The sequence below is a fragment of the Lycorma delicatula genome, chromosome 2, assembly GCF_047948215.1.
Source record: "Lycorma delicatula isolate Av1 chromosome 2, ASM4794821v1, whole genome shotgun sequence".
NCBI lineage: Eukaryota > Metazoa > Arthropoda > Insecta > Hemiptera > Fulgoridae > Lycorma > Lycorma delicatula.
Window position 1 is genome coordinate 139,305,990 of NC_134456.1, and position 17,293 is coordinate 139,323,282.

The following is a 17,293-nucleotide window of genomic DNA, read 5'->3' on the forward strand; positions in this document are numbered from 1 at the left end:
GATTATCATGAAAATGGTTTCAGGTACTAGTCCAAATATATGTAAAATCTGAGATGTTATGAAAAGAACATTTTTATCCCTTTATCATTTTAACACTTTAAATTATGTTTTTAATTTAATTCAACAATAAATATTCTGATAAAGCAGAGATCTTTGCAAAAGTATTAAATCTGAAAGAAAAAACACAGTAATAAGTGAATGATTAATTGTATAAATAGTTAATTATTTTTGTATACAGCAGGCTGTTACTTTAAACTAAATCAAATTAATTTTTTTAAATATGGATTGTTCATTATTATTTTTTATAAACAAGTTACATCTTAAAATTGTATTATTTTATTAATATTTGTAACAGAGAATCATAATATATGCTTCAATATTGAACTAACTAGTGCAGAATGAAAATGTAGAGTGGGTATGAAAATGGTGGGGAGAAACAACAAAGGTGGGAGAAAGAACATTAGAGGGGCTACCACATGATGGGAAAAGGGATGGTGTCGGGTGGAGGAGAAAAGCAAATATTATGGCCAGAATATTCAAGGATCAACCACATTACAACGTACAGAGTCCTCGACACAGCATCACATCAAACACACTTCACATGTATGTATAATAAGTAACTTGCTAAGTAGTTGTACAAGACATAGAAAATGTACACTTTCATGATAACTATATCTTAAAATGTTTCTATTTTGTGATATTTTAAAGAATATCTTATAAATAATGTAACTATGAAAAAATGTAGATTCAAAATAAAAGTTTCTTTTCATTAAATAAAATTCTTGATAATTTTTTTTTTTTAATAAATTGTGATATAAAGTTAACTCATAACTTGTTGATTCTTTAATCAAAAGATAAAGTAACTAATATAAATGAAAGAAAATATTCTAGTCAAATATTCTTATAGTAGAAATTGTATTAAATGCAATAATAATAATAAAAACAAGATTAGAAAAGTCACTTTAAAATACAAAAATAAATGAAAACACTAAAGTTGAAACAAATTAAAGACATAACTGATTTTATTCATGTCATATGTATTCAGCATTGCTTGAGTAATTTTTATCAAATCCAATCACCAATGAAAGGTGTAAGAATGAAACAGAAAACATTAAATTAAGTTTTAAAAACTTACATTAGACTTTAAATTTAATTTCATTTGGCTTAAAATTTATTATTTTAGGTAATATTTATTATGTCATTTTTTGATAGTGGGTGACTCAAGACTCCCTTTGTGGATAATGACCATTGAGTAGATGAATCAGAATAATTTTAAATGCAAAATTGATTTATTAGCAAAGAATTGGAGCTTTGGTGTTTTATCTTGACAACAAAAATAAATTAAATATCCATTAATTTAAAATCAAGTAACTTCAATTGTATATTAAATAAAATATAACTAAATTAAATAATATGATTACAATTTGAGTTAAACTATATTAACGCAAATTATTACATTTTACTTCAAAATTTCATTTAGGGAGTAGTGAATGAATGCATGATTTTGACAACAATAATTGCATATATTGAATTTTTGTATGATTTAAGGGCATTAGTCATATTAATAGAACATAATGATAAATTAATATTCAATTATTTAGTGAACTTGTGAGAAAGTGTGTGTAATTCAAATTACACACATTTTTGTATAGAAATATTTTAATAAAATTACAAATTTAGTAACTTTCTTGACTATGTGATCAATTTTTGATTCTTACAGAACCAGAATACAGATAGATTTTATATGGGCTTTATTAATTGACAGATAATGAATATTCATAAAATTTATTGAGATAACAATGCTTGAAATTATCTTTAGATGAAAATCTTAAAAAAAAGAAGCTATAAAAAAATTATTGTAAAAAAATGGAAAATAATATGTAGTGTTAATAATTTTCCATCAACTGACTGAATGATAATATTAATCCTTATGATATTTTGGTATTTTACTGGGTAATTAAAACCTTAATTCACTTCATGTATTTGAGTCGCAAAACTTATTGACAGTAAACAACCAGGATCACACCTCTGTGACCTTGGTTGTTTATCAACATTTAGATACAATTTAAAAATGATTTTTATATATTAACTCACTAATTCTTTTTATTGTTGTAATTCTAAAAGTTTATTTCAGAGTTTACTCTTATATTTAAAAAAAGAACCTGAAAAATATGTTATTTTTGTAACTATTTTATTTTTAATTATACCACACAGGGCATTTTGCAAAATGTCTGTCACTTTGGGATGTTTAATTTTATTCTTTACTAAAAATGAGTTAAACACTTTAATTCCTTGGAAGTCTAAATGTAGCTTTCATATTTTGATATTATATTTAAACCAATAAAATTCAATAGATATATGAAAAAACTGAGTGAAGAATAAATTTGAGTTTTTAAGGCATTCTTAAAAATGTAATAAATTTTGTATTTTAGCTGTTGATAATTTTGCATAAAAGCTCATTGATTAATAAATAAATACTTTATTTTTAGAATGGTAATGAAAACTGCTGTACTGTTACTTTTTATATCAACTCAAATCTGTCTCATAAAAGTAAATGGGGAAGAAGAAGAAGTTTGTGAAACACTACCATCAGAAATACATATAACGAAAGGTAAAGTAATAATTGTACATATCTAAAAGACAAAAAAAAGACTGATAAAAAATTATACTTATTGTTATAACTATATGAAAATATTCTTCATTGGTGTAATGTTTTATAAAATGAGATCTCAAAATAAATTAATAATTAATAAATTTCTGGAATATTCTTTGAAGTTGGTATAAATTAAGATACTTGAAATCAAAATCTACTTTTTAAATAATTTTGAGTTATTTTAGTTTTATATAGGAATTTGATTTTTATTTTTAATAAATGGTACAGTTACATGGTTTAGTGATGTCTGAAAACTGTCATGACTAAATCATCATAGAATGATAATCAGTTTACAATCAACATGCATGAACAATTCTGATAATGTCAGCTCAACAAGCAAGCTACACAAAATCAAATAGTGATTTTGCTTTAAATTAATTTATCAACTTAATTTTTTGGGCAATCTTATACAAAATCATAGTTGGTTATTCACTTCATTTTAGAGAAGTGGAACTTCTGATATGTATGTTGTTTGTTATATTAGATATTTTAATCACATTCAGCAACAAAAAAATTGAATTTTTTCATTGTTTATAAATGAAAAACCTAATGGAGTAACGTGATTGTTTTCATCATCTTCAGTCTTTATTATTATTATTTCTAAATTAATAATGGTTATTAATAATTAAAATCAAGACTAAATATGATCTAAGGTTAACATATAAATTTGATAAACAGAAATCTAATTATGCTGATCACATTATTGATAATAAATATATATTTTCAACATTAGAAATTCATAGCAATTAATTTAAATTATATGTACAATAAAACAACAAAACTGAAAATATAATTAATGAACATGTAAATTATAATACATATAATTTAAATTATTCTTATAAATTATATTAATAAATTAAATATTCAAAAAATAACATCTTATATATAATATAAATAATTTAAAATTTATATATAATGATATATTCAAATATGGTACTAAAAAACAATATCATTGCCTAACATCAGTTTATAATGCAGCAGACATTTCATTATATTTAAGTAACTGAACCAGTAAACATAGAAGTATATTTCTATAATTTTAATATAGAAAATTATGTTTTCAATCACTTAAAAATGTTCTGATGAAGCAGAATTCTCTGTTAAAGAACTTTTTGTATATAATAAATAGCAGCAGTAAAATAAAAAGCATAAAATGATAATTCTTAATCTATTAAATATATACTGTTCAGAAATCAATAAGCCCTTAGCACATTCAATGTCACTGGTTTTATGCCCAAGGAAGAGGAAAATTTTCACTTTTTTCAAATATAGGCAAAAATAAAGTTTGTCAAAAAATTTCATGAAAGCTTTAATGAGTCTTGTCAAATTTCCTTTGATTTAGTTTGGCCACTGTATAACAAAAATTGATGAGTACAGTGTAATTAAATAACACCCTTTTGTAAACCTAATTTTAAAATTCTATTTTCCCAATTTACTTAAAAATAAAGTTTCCTAAAGAAAATTGCATGTATTTCAGATAAAAAACTTTAGTTTAGCTCTCATTCCAATACCACATAACAAGAATTAGCTATGTTATGTTCAATAAATACGAAAAATCCATATTCATGAAAAAACTATCCCAGATTATCTATAATTCATAGATTGACCATAACAAAAAATGGATGTGACTTTTTAATAAATGTTTAGAATACTATTTCAACTATTAGATATTTTATAAATTATAAATATTTCAATTTTTCATGAAAAATTAATTTTTAAAGTGCTTAATATCTTTATTCAAATAAATAAAACATATAAAATTACTGTGGAATTTTTACACTTAATACTTTTTTTTTTAATGAAAAGCTTATTTCTATCATAAATGCAACTTTGATTTGTGAATTTAAAATAAGTATAACAGTAAATAACTTATAACAATTATTCTATGCAGTTATTCTTATAGTTATACAGGTATGGCAACTATGATGTGCCACACCTGTACAGTGCTAAAAATTTCATTGGTTTATTTACTTACCAATATTAGATTATTTAAAAGTAGAAGTATTTAAAAGCAGCTTCCTTTTCAAAATATTTTTGAAAAAAATTAATTTTTTAAGTGATTATATTGTAAAATATAGTTTAATATAATAAGTTTAATAAGTAAGTATAAAGTTTTAGAAAAAAAGATAATCAGTGATAAATTAATAATACTAATAAGTTTTTCTTAATTTGCTATTTTTCTGATACTTTTAATTTGCTTTAGGTAGATATTACAGTGTAGACCTGATATTTTTTGTTAATTTCAAATTTTTTTTTTACATAAAAAAATATAATTTCAGTAATATTTTTGATTTTACAGAGGAATTTGATGAACTGGGTAGACTACAGAGAACTTGTAATGGAGACATACAAGTTACCAAATGTGAAGGAGCATGTAATTCTCAGGTGCAGCCAAGTGTAATAACACCCACAGGTTTTCTCAAGGTGAATTTAATTTTCCAATATACTGGGTAGATGATTACCTACCCAGTAATTGATTAGTTAGCATTACTACTGTCCACCTAATCAGTGATGCTGAGAGAGATAGAGAGAGAGAAAGAGATAAAACAGTGGAATCTTCATCTTCTAATGATGTCTCTGTTACAAAGATTGGCAACCATGACAGCCATTATTATTGTCAACCATTTAATACCATATGGATTTTGGTATAATTACTTTTAATAAATAACTTTGCAAGTTGCAGCCTAGTAGTAGAATATTATTATTTTGTTAAAATTAATTTTTATTTTCACTTATTGCTTTCTTTATTAGATCTATTTACCTTTACAGAGTAAAGACTTTAAAAAATACAAAGATATGTTTACTTTCTTAATTATTGAAGTAAAATGAAATAATCCAATGCTGTTAGAAACATTATTTGATATTAATTGGATAAAAACAAAATTATTATTTCATTACCAATAATGGTAATACATAAAAATATATAATGTACAGAGCATTTGGAAAATTACTGTGCACTGGAATTATGGAGTGTAATGGCAAAACTTTCTTCATTATTACTATGTATTTTTATTTCATTATTTTATAGAAATGAATATTACAGTAACTGGAATAGGTTATAAAAGATGTTGAAAATGACCTCCTCCAAGATCAATACAACACTGCACAAGTTTCAATTTATTTTCAAACACTTTAACCAGCTGATATAGTGGAATGTCTCATACATATGCCGTTATTGCAGTTTTTAGTTCATCAATCAGTGAATCAGTGAGTGGTCTGTTGCAGTATACTTTTGTTTTGCTGGGCTCTCATAGAAAGTAATCTGGGGGTATCAGATCAAGTGATTGTGCAGGCTACTAACCCCTCAAAATGATTTTTTCACCAAAGACATTTCTTAAAAAAGTCATTGACCTGTTAGCTGTGTGCGCTGTTGCACACAGCTAACATCTGTGCAACCATGATCTTGTTGGAACCAACCATGATTGATTTCCACTTCTGTTAACTGACTAATAAGATTTGTTAAAACAGCACATTAACAATCACTATTAAGTTTATTTTCTAAAAAGATTGGATCCACTATGCACGTTTTACTCACACTGACTCAGACTCCAATTTTCATTTCATGTAAATATTGTTCATGCAATTCATGGGGGTTAGCTGTCAACCACAATCGCGTGTTTTGTGAATTAATATACTCTCCCAAATGAAACCATGCTTCATCAGTAAAAAGTAATGTCAAGCATATCTACAGAATTTTTGTCAATAAAACGTTTAAACCATTGACAATAATTTAATCTTTTGGCATGATCTGTAGGTTTCAGTTCTTGAACATACACATTACTTTGTAGGGGAAAAGTTTCAGTTCTTTTCTTACAGCTTTATGTGGGATAGAGAGTCTGATATCTAGCTCTTGTGCTTACATATTAACTTTGATGGACTTTTGGCCATAGCATCAGAAATATCAAGCAGCTTCTGTTTGTTTAGTTTACGTGGTCTTCCACTTCAATCAACTTCTTCAACAGAGCCTGTTTTCCTGAAATTTTTTGATAAGAGTTGGAACTGTATTTGGAAACTTTTCAGAAAAACTAAACTAAACTAAACTAAATCATTGGGGTTCAACCTCACATTTCTTTTTTATCAGTTAACCACATGTCTCAGGAATGGTTAGCCTAAGTATGTACAAGATTATATCTCTTTTACATGTCATAACATACCATCCTCATTTTATCGGGGCATGGTGAAGTTGCTTATTGTTCACTAGTTGAATTGATTGCAACGTACACATTAGGAATAATAAAATAAATATAATAAATAACAATTGAATTAAGCTGATCACATTAGAGAAAATAAATATGTGTTTTAAATACGTCAATATTAGAAATGGAAACAAATTTTAATCACTTACATTTAAAAAAATTCACATTATTAAAAATAGAAATGAAAACATAATTTATGAACAAGTAAAATTTGAATACAATGTTTGGCTTAGAGAAATACATTTATTTTTTTTTTTTAGTTTTTGTAACTTTTATTTTATGTTTAAAAATATACTTAAATATAGTACAAAGCAATAATTTTATTATCTACCAACAGATTATAATAACAATAGATAAATCCATTTTATTTCACTGACTAAGATATTAAATACACACTCAGTAGTTTTGGTTTTTTTGTAGTATATGAAAAAAATAAAAAAATTACTTCAATTGTATTTGATCATAATTAAAGGTAATATTATTTATTTTTAATCAGATTTGAATGCATTGGAGTAGAAAGTTTACCATTTAAGACTTGACAGAACTGACTATTTAACAGTAATCAGGTAAACAGCTAAGTGTAATGAAATATAAACTTAAGGAAAAACAGAATAAAGTAAAATAAGAATTATGAATACAGTACACCCTTCTCACCCACCCGCTCAAATAAATAAATAATTCTAGAATAGAGTGCACCAACGTATAATTAACTAGACACTGAAATACAAAGTCTGTGATGTAAATGATAGGTCATAAAAAAAAGAAAGAATTGGCCATAGCATCAGAAATATCAAGCAGCTTCTGTTTGTTTAGTTTAGGTGGTCTTCCACTTCAATCAACTTTTGATTGTAAGAAGTCAAGAAGAGAAACAATGTATTATATGTTATATTATTATATACTGGCCATTTTTCTTTTTCTTTAGCTGCATATCTACATTACAAAATGTGATCCCAACAATCAGTAATCAACAATCTAACAGTCAAGTAATATATTAATAAACATGAAGTAAATATCCTAAGCAATAATTAGATTCATGAAATGTAATAGCCTCTGATACTCATACATCAGGAGTTCTTACTTTTAAATATTGTCATTATAATACTAAGTAATTAGTCATATGAGCCAAGACTATACAAAATTCTATGACAAGACCTAATCAAGCAGCAGTTGTCTTATCTGCTACTTCAGCTAACTCTGAACATAAATTTAATTCTCTTACTGTTAAAAATGTTATATTATTAATATAATTTATTTTTATTACCACTACAATCATACTTTTCATTCATCATTTTCAATTCACTTCATCATTCTAAAAATCAAATTAAAGTTTTAATTTTATAGATAATTACAGCCGATTTTAAATGATTTTATTTATTCTTGTAAACAGGAATGTTACTGCTGCCGTGAAAGTTTTCTCAAAGAAAGGACAATAACATTAACACACTGTTATGATCCTGATGGTATGCGGTTAACAGGACCAACACAATCTCAGATGGATATTAAATTAAGAGAACCAGCAGACTGCAAGTGCTACAAATGTAGTGATTATGCTCGTTAAGAAGTAAACATAATGCAACATTGTTTTATATACTACTAAAACATATGTTATGTTAAAACATTAATTTATGTAATATTGAAGATTTTGATAAATATAATTTCTTTTTAAATCCAGTTTTCTTTTAGACTGTCTTCTGCTTTATGATTTTAAATTCAGAAACTCTAAACACATTTTGTATTTTTAGAATTTACATGAACAGTTATCAACAAGAGAATTTGTATTACTTTTAGCATTTAGAAGTAAACATTTTTTATTTTAATGTTCTGTTTGCATTAATTTTTACATATATGTTACTAGTAGACATAATTTTAATGAAATTTCCAATTTGTTTTTCCATTAAAATAATATTTATATATATATATTTTTTTTATCTAATTTTATGGAAGCATTAATTTTATGTAATATATTAAATAAACTGTTAAAGAATAAGTTTTTGGAAGAATTAATTTGTTAGAAAATCAATCAATTAAAAATATAATTATTGTAAAAAATGAAATAGTATTACAATTTTTTTCTAATAAAGCTTTTTAATAATATAAAAATTTTTGTTTTAATATAATTGTAATCCTTTGTAAGCCTGTACACATGCATAAGCCTGTACGGATACTTGTTCAGTTCTAATGTGAAGGATGTTTAAATCCCCTTTAACTCCTCATACCTTTTTTCTTTTTCCTGTTTAGCCTCCAGTAATTACCTTCAAATATTACTTCAGAGGATGAATGAGGATGATATGTATGAGTGTAAATGAAGCGTAGTCTTTTACAGTCTCAGTTCAACCATTCCTGAGATATATGGTTAATTGAAACCCAACCACCAAAGAACACTGGTATCCATGATCTAGTATTCAAATCCATGTAAAAATAACTGACTTTACTAGGACTTGAACGCTGGAACTCTCGACTTCCAAATCAGCTGATTTGGGAAGACATGTTCACCACTAGACCAACCCGGTGGGTGAAACTCCTCACTCATACCTATTAAAACTGAACTATGAACTCTTTTTTTTTTTTTTTTTTTTAATGAAAGAATGGGCATCAACAGCTATGGTCATTAGTCCATTAGAAATTGGTAGCGTATGATAAAATGCCAAGCCTGACCAAGATTTGATGCCAGCGTCTCTACTGGGATACTATCTACTCATCCACGCAGGTAGCTGTACTATTAAATAATATTTGTTGGGCATATATAAATATGACTCTTGCTGCAAAAGCCTTCCCGGAATATAGTATTCTGCCATCAACTATTTGGCTCCATCAGTTAGTTGAGCAACATGGTAATTTCTCAGTCAACTGGTCCTAAACTTAATTCACAATTCATAGTATTTATTGAACACTTAATTTCATTATCATAGAAAAAGATAAAAACACTACTATAATGAAATTAAAACAAATCAGATGAACAAAGTAAACATATGAAAACTTAGAAGGAGACTTGTAACAGGCCAGAATTACAATTTGTGATACCACTGCAGACGAGGTACAAACAGTGTGTATTTATGTAAAAAAAAATCTAGGGTAAGTTACTTCTTACTGGTTGGTAATAAGTTACCTCATGAAAAATACACGCATTTGTCATAATTTACTGAAATGCTGCAGAAAAGTAGTCACAACCATCTTTCATAATTTCTGGTGATATTGAAGAAGAGTTGTCACAAATTAAAAAAAAAAGTATATTTATCATTTAATTTATTTATAAAGTAATGTTTTTTTACTACATTTAAAAAAAATTACATAGCTAATAAGTATTATAATTTATGTATTTTATAATGGATTATTTATTTATTCATTCTGACAGTTAAAGCCAACACCTGATCACAACTATCCTATCCCATTTTGTTTTTTATGAGAAATGAATTTTTTAAGTTGTAAAAATTGGGTAGCCTGACCAGAATGGAATTCTCATTGGTTTGATTCAAGGATAGAAAAGTATTTTATTTACGTTTTAAAAGCATATATTTTTAAAAAATATGCTGTAAAAAAACATAAAATTATATTTATTGATAATTTACCAATTTGTACTCTATTTAACCAAATTTGTACCTGTATATAAAAGTGAAACCAACAGTTCTTCTGAACTGATGTCATCAAACCCTAAATTTCTGCAGTTTTCTTTGATCCTCGAATGTTCTGAATTCCTCAATTTTTAGTTAACTACATTGCCAGGTAATGCAAATGTCATAAGTAGCAGTATCATAATTATCTTCATGCTCTGTATAAAAATTGTATTTTATTACATTCGTTGTTTTAATGTGTGTTGAATAGCCCATTAAAAATAAAAATATGTAATGTCTAAATTATATAAGTAAATCCTAGTTAATATACTGAACTCTTTCCAAAACATAAATCAATATATTTAACTAAAACTGTGTTCTTTGGCATCATTAGTAGAGGTAAGACTTGATTTAAAGCATTTTAGATTAATTTTTTTTACAGATATTTGCCTGATTCAATTTGATGAAGCTAGTTTACACATGACTCGTACACAGGACTAATATAATTACTATCTCAACAACTAATTTATTGGGCAACTGTAATAAATCTATTAACATCATATATCATATTTTAAAACTGATATCTGTAATACATTTTATTTACTTGATATGTGTCTTAAGTAATTGGGAAAAAAGCCTAATACAAAAAATTTTAAAAAATTAATTAAAATAAACTTCAAATCAAAAGAAATACTTTATCACTCATGAATTTAACTTAATAACATATGCATTAAGTATTTTCTTTTTAAAAAAATTGAACTTTACACATCAGTACAAAACTTTTAAAGTTTTTTTAAAACTCATACCTCCCCATCTCTTTAAATATTTCCCTTCTAATGTTACTTCCATCATTGCTACTTCTTTGTCTTCAATTTATTTTAATTATTTCTTTCTTCATACCCATGTTTTAATGCATTGTGAATTTCTGTATCTGGAATGATTTACCAATTTCTCTGATACAATGGTTAGGACAATCATCACTAACAATTTTGTATAATCGTGTGATGTTATGTATCTCAATGATGAATGTTTTTGGATACAGAATCTAATTCATGGTTCATTCTTTTCTAGCCATGCTCTTTTTTTATATCTTTTGATTTATATCAGCTCTAATTGGTTTATTACTTAATAACTACTGGTTTTTCAAGTTTTGTCTTTATAAGCAGAAGACATTTTTTTTAAATTTCTTCTAGATTCAGTTTTCTTCGTAGACTTTTGTAATATATTTTACTATTTAATTAGTTTTTTATTTATGTATTGGCCTTTCAGAAGTTTCTGAAATCACTTTTTATAATTATCTCTCCAAATCTTTTTAAGTCTCTTCCTTAACTATTTTATAAGTTTTCATATCTATGACATACAATGATTTAAGACATTGTTTTTTGTCAATTTTTGTTTTTTAATTTTTTTAAAAAGAACATTTAAATTTTATTTCTCTTGTTTTAATTTTAAAATAATTTTTATTTATTTGTAACAAAAAAAAGATCTTTACAGAACATTGAGCTTCATTTATTTATTTTATTCTGGGATGGAACAGATTTGGGACTTTCCGTATGTAAAAGACAGCTTGAGAACCAAGTGAAATTGTTTTATCTTATTGCAGACAGTTCCTTAAAACTACTTCCTTGCCACCAATCCACTGTTGGTTAACAGATCCTAGACTAGCAGTCCAGAGCTGTTACAAGTCACTCACTACAGGAACAAGGAATACAGATATTTATAGTCCAATTCAACAAAGTGCTCAAGATATCAGAAAACTTGCAGAATATCATACCAGTCAATCAATTAATTTATTTAATATGTAATAGACTAATTAATTACAAACCTAACAACTAAATTAATATTTCATTTTTTTGCAGATCTTTTTAATAGTCATCAACCATCTGATTAGTTTGAAATTGTTCTCTATTCCTTTTTCTGTTCTGCTCTAATTTTTTAATCTCAACAGTTTACCATCTTACATCCTCAATTATCTGTGTTGCCTAATATCAGAATTCAAACTATAGAGGCAACAAAATGCTGCACTGCAAGTCAATCATAAAAAACTCACCAGGTTGGTCTAGTGAATGCGTCTTCCCAAATCAGCTGATTTGGAAGTCGAGAGTTCCAGCGTTCAAGTCCTAGTAAAGCCAGTTATTTTTACACGGATTTGAATACTAGATCGTGGATACCAGTGTTCTTTAGTGGTTGGGTTTCAATTAACTACACATCTCAGGAATGGTCGAACTGAAAATGTACAAGACTACAATTCATTTACACTCATACATACCATCCTCATTCATCCTCTGAACTATTATCTGAACGGTATTTACCGAAGGCTAAGCAGGAAAAAAGAAAGTCAATCATAAAAAGTATTTAGTGTTAAATTTTAATATATAAATTTAGTACATAAATTTTTCGAAATAGCTGCAGAAATCAACATAAAAAACAATACAAATTTTACAGGTGTGGCATTTTCACATTCGGTGAAAAAATAAGCTGATTTTACTTAGGAACTTAATATTTAATACTTAGCATTTCAATTTCATTAATACCATTTTCAAATTTAATTTTTTTTTTGAAGTGAAACTTCTTTAGGTGTACTGCTCACTTTTGGATGGACATTGAAAAAGTATAATCCTCAGGCTCTGAAGTGAAACAATGATTCATATAAACTCAGGAGAGCTGAGTTTAGCCGAGCAAGGGAGAAATAGTCAACTAGGTAACGAATAAGTATGATCTGTAAGGCTTTCTTATAAACCACATTAAATTTAAATATGTTGCATGACCCAAATGAGGGTACAACAAAATATAGAACTACAACTGAAGAAATTTTTTGAAATATTTAGGCAGATTTCAATCAAAAGTATTTATCTCATATTTCAGTTATCTCAAGCCCTTGTTTCATTCTTAGATTATGAAAATATTGAAGAAAATATTAATTTACAAAATCAACCACAGCATGATTCAACAGACTAATCAGTACACAGTCATGATACATAGTCTTATATATATATATATATATATATATATATATATATATATATATTAACTTAGCAAAATCAATTATTTTTTTGTTATTGTGTTTGTCCATATTCCCCTCTGTACCAATTATGTCAAAGACAAAGTATAACACAGTATTTCACCAACAGTAAAAAATTCAATAATGCCTCTTTCTTTATGCTTATTGTTTTTCTATTTTAAGAGTGCTTTCGAGGGTTCCCCTCATTGTCAGTTAATAAAAACTTTTTAAAATCACACATTAAACTAAAAATATTATATTTATAAACGTTATTTTTATAATATATGACAATTGTAATGTTTTTGAGTTTAATATGTGATTTTAAGAAGTTTTTATCAACTAACCATGAGGGAAACCCTTGAAAGTCTCTTAAAATGGTGCTCTTAAATTACTATATATATATATATATATATTGTTTGTTTTTTTTTTTTTTCATTAGAGATTAGATTTTTTAAGCTTGCATAAGTGATTACTTCAACTATCTTTTTACTGAACAAAATAATTGCCCTACTTTCTGAGAGAACATAAATAAATGTTAATGTCCTGAACTTTACACTCATCATTGAATCTAATGAAAAAGTAAAATAACAGCAACAATTATAAATAATATGATTAAACATATTTTTAAAAATTGAACCGGAAAAAAAAATTATAACAAATCTTTTCTCCATTTTAAGAAATGTCCATTTAAAGGATGGATAAAATCAAGAAATAAATGTAAATCTCAACCAGTTAGTGTTAAAGTGAGAATATACTTGTTTACAACCTGTTATTGCAAAGGAAACAAAATAGACTTTTTATTAACATTAAATAGCTGGGTAAAATGTAAGTAAATTTCATTCTCAGTGTTTATTCATAAAATGCAATAAAATTTGTGAATAATACTATGTACTCACAGTTCAGAAAAACAATTACCAATACCAAATTAAAGCAATGTTTATCACACCTATCCCAGCAAATAATTTTTTCTGGTCAAGGATTAAAACTGATATAAATTTTTACCCAAGTATATTAATTGATATTAGTTTCTGATACATTATAATTAGCATTTTAGTTGCTACATTAAGCCTCACTGGATTTCAGTATATTATAAATTGAAATGTGTACTCTTTATCAAAACATAAATAAATTAAAAATGTCATGGTATTCCAATTTTAAAAAATATCAGTGACAAATAAACATTCTTGTCATTTAGATTATTATTAATTTTTATAGTTTTAATCAGTTACCCTTATGAGGATTCTTTTAATGATTATAAAATAAATAACGAAAAATTATTTCATTGTCATTAATAATAATTTCATTTCATTGTCTTGTAAGGGGGTAATTTTTTAATCTTATTTTATTTTTTTTTATTTTAAGAAGTTAGATTTTTAGTCTTGTGTGAGTGATTTCAAATTACTGGCAAGCCAATTGGTGTAATGGTTATTAATATAATTTAGTAGGGTTAATCAGTTCTGATTATTGGATTTCTAGTTTTACTCTTATTTCTATATTCTAATATCAATCTTGATTGCTATTATACATTTTTAACTTAATTTTGTTTTCTTTAGTAACTAACATAAATTCTGGATCAGAATAATACCATATATCAGCTGTTTAAATCAATAAATATTATTTATAGACCATAATATTTACAATCAACAGATTTTAAATTAGAAACATTTAATTTATAAACTAAGACTAACAAATTACAGGCTAAAATTTATTGAAAATTGTACATGATAGTTTATATTCACCACATCATATATTTTTAATGATTTCATACTCAAGCTAAAACTTGATCATGGTGGAATTGTTTTAAAACATGTTAATTTTGTTTCTTTACATTATGCTTATTATGAGTAAGACTAGTTAGTACGTTTAGGAAAACTTAGTTTGAGATTTAAAAATGTTATCTTACTTCATTAAAGATATGAAACTTCTAAATATTTATGTTAAAAATAGGAAGTTCTTTGAAATAAGACAAAAATGGCTCTGCATTGAAGCGGCGTAGGAGTACTCTTTTAAGGGGAATAGAAAACAAGCACATTTACCTAGAGAAATAACTGAAGAACCTGGTATTCTACCTTTTCATTTAAGGATTCACTTACTTGATTTTTTATTACTTGTTTTATTGTATGCATTGTTGAGAAAATAATTAAATGATTTAAAGCTGGTGAAAAGAATGGAATGACATTAATTATGCCTAGATTGTCTACAGAAATAATGATACCTTTTATTTTTTCATTATGTTTGTCCTTCAATACATTATACTGAAACATGATTCATTTATAGTTATCATATGTAGTGAGTATCTTATTGCATACATTATGGGCACATCCTTCAATTTGAGGTATGAGGAGTAGAAAAATATCATTCACTTAAATTGGGATGTCCTTATATATTTACAGGCCTATGTATAAATTTTGTGGCTAAAAACATCTTCAGAATAGAAAATCAGTTTCATTTAAATTTAGATATTCTGTAATGAAGTTGTGCATATGAAAATTTTCTGAAGATTGGTTGGACCATTCTTAAGTATGCTCAATTTAGGATCAAAAACATTTGAACAAGTTAGAAGCATGGTTCACTGTGATGCTGCAACTTGGAACATTGATGTTTCTTTATCTGTAATATCTATTGTTAGGAGTATTAACTAAATTAAAAAAATATGAAAACCAAATTAAATTAATGAAGTCTGTCTTCTTGTGCAGAAATGCACACAATTTTTTAATTATTGTTAGTGATCTTATTGTGTAATTTCTGCAGAAGACAATACAAGAAATTTTTTAATATATACTGATTGTTAGATTTACATATAAGTTAAATAAATATAGAGAACAGAAAAAAATCTAATCAAACATGGTTAAGAGATATATTTAACTAATAACGCTGATAAACATAATTTTTGTTTCTTAACATGCGATGCATGATTTTAATCTGTTTTTTGATTCTGAAAACAAATATGAACTCAGAATCTTTCTATTACCACCATTTTTGAAAAATTTTTAAATTTTAATTAAAGGACTTTTTATTTTTCAACATACTGAGGTGTGATCAAAAAATACGGTGAATAATTTTTTATTAAAAAAAGTAATAAGGTTACATAGAATTTGATTTAATCTCCTTCAAAGTACTGTCCTTGGCTAGCAATGCACTTATCCCAACGTTGACTCCATGATTGGAGGCATTTCTGGAAGGGATCTTTCGGAAGGGCTTTCAGCTGCTCGGTCGTGGCCCTCTCAATGTCAGCAATGGTGTCAAAACGTTTTCCTTTAAGCAGTTTTAATTTTTGGGAAGAGCCAAAAGTCGCATGGTGCTAAATCCGGTGAGTATGGCGGATGTGGACAGACAGGAACACTTTTTTTCGGCCAAAAACTCGCGAATGAGAAGCGAGATGTGACACGGTGCGTTGTCGTGGTGAAGAAGGAAGCCATTGGTCCATTTTTCTGGTCGCTTTCTTCGTACGTCGTTTCGCTTTGAACGGATCCGTACGAGATGTTAAGGTCTTCCTATAGCTCTCGAATAGTCTTTCGCCTGTTTGAACGAACCATTGTTTCCACTTTTTGCACATTTTCAACTGATTTTGAGGTCACTGGACGTCCCGCACGCTGCTCGTATACAACAGACTCATTTCCGTTTTTAAATCGGTCATACCACTTGTACAAAGTCTTCAAAGTTATCACATTATCGCCGTACACCGATTCTAGCATTTCGTGAGCTTCTTTGGCAACTTAAAACAAAACTTAATGTTAATGCGTTGTTCAAAATCCATGTTGCGCGACAGACACGATAAACACATCCTCACTCTAGCGGCTCTGGCAGCTGACTGGCAAGCTCGAACGTATTACAACCTTTTCCCTGCCTGTCTCAGTTGATCGCGCTATTGGACAAATTACAGCATATAGATGTA

The 17,293-nt window shown here is 26.8% G+C and overlaps 1 protein-coding gene across 1 annotated transcript in view; it reads left to right on the forward strand.

The window, feature by feature from the left end:
- The first annotated feature begins 523 nt into the window (after window positions 1-523).
- The window catches only part of LOC142319958 (uncharacterized), a 38,012-nt gene continuing 21,242 nt past the window's right edge, over window positions 524-17,293 (forward strand). Inside the window, exons 1-4 of the mRNA XM_075357635.1 lie at window positions 524-603; window positions 2,490-2,611; window positions 4,953-5,077; window positions 8,237-8,390. Of these exons, the coding sequence (XP_075213750.1) occupies window positions 524-603; window positions 2,490-2,611; window positions 4,953-5,077; window positions 8,237-8,390 (481 nt within the window). The remainder of the gene's footprint in view (window positions 604-2,489; window positions 2,612-4,952; window positions 5,078-8,236; window positions 8,391-17,293) is intronic.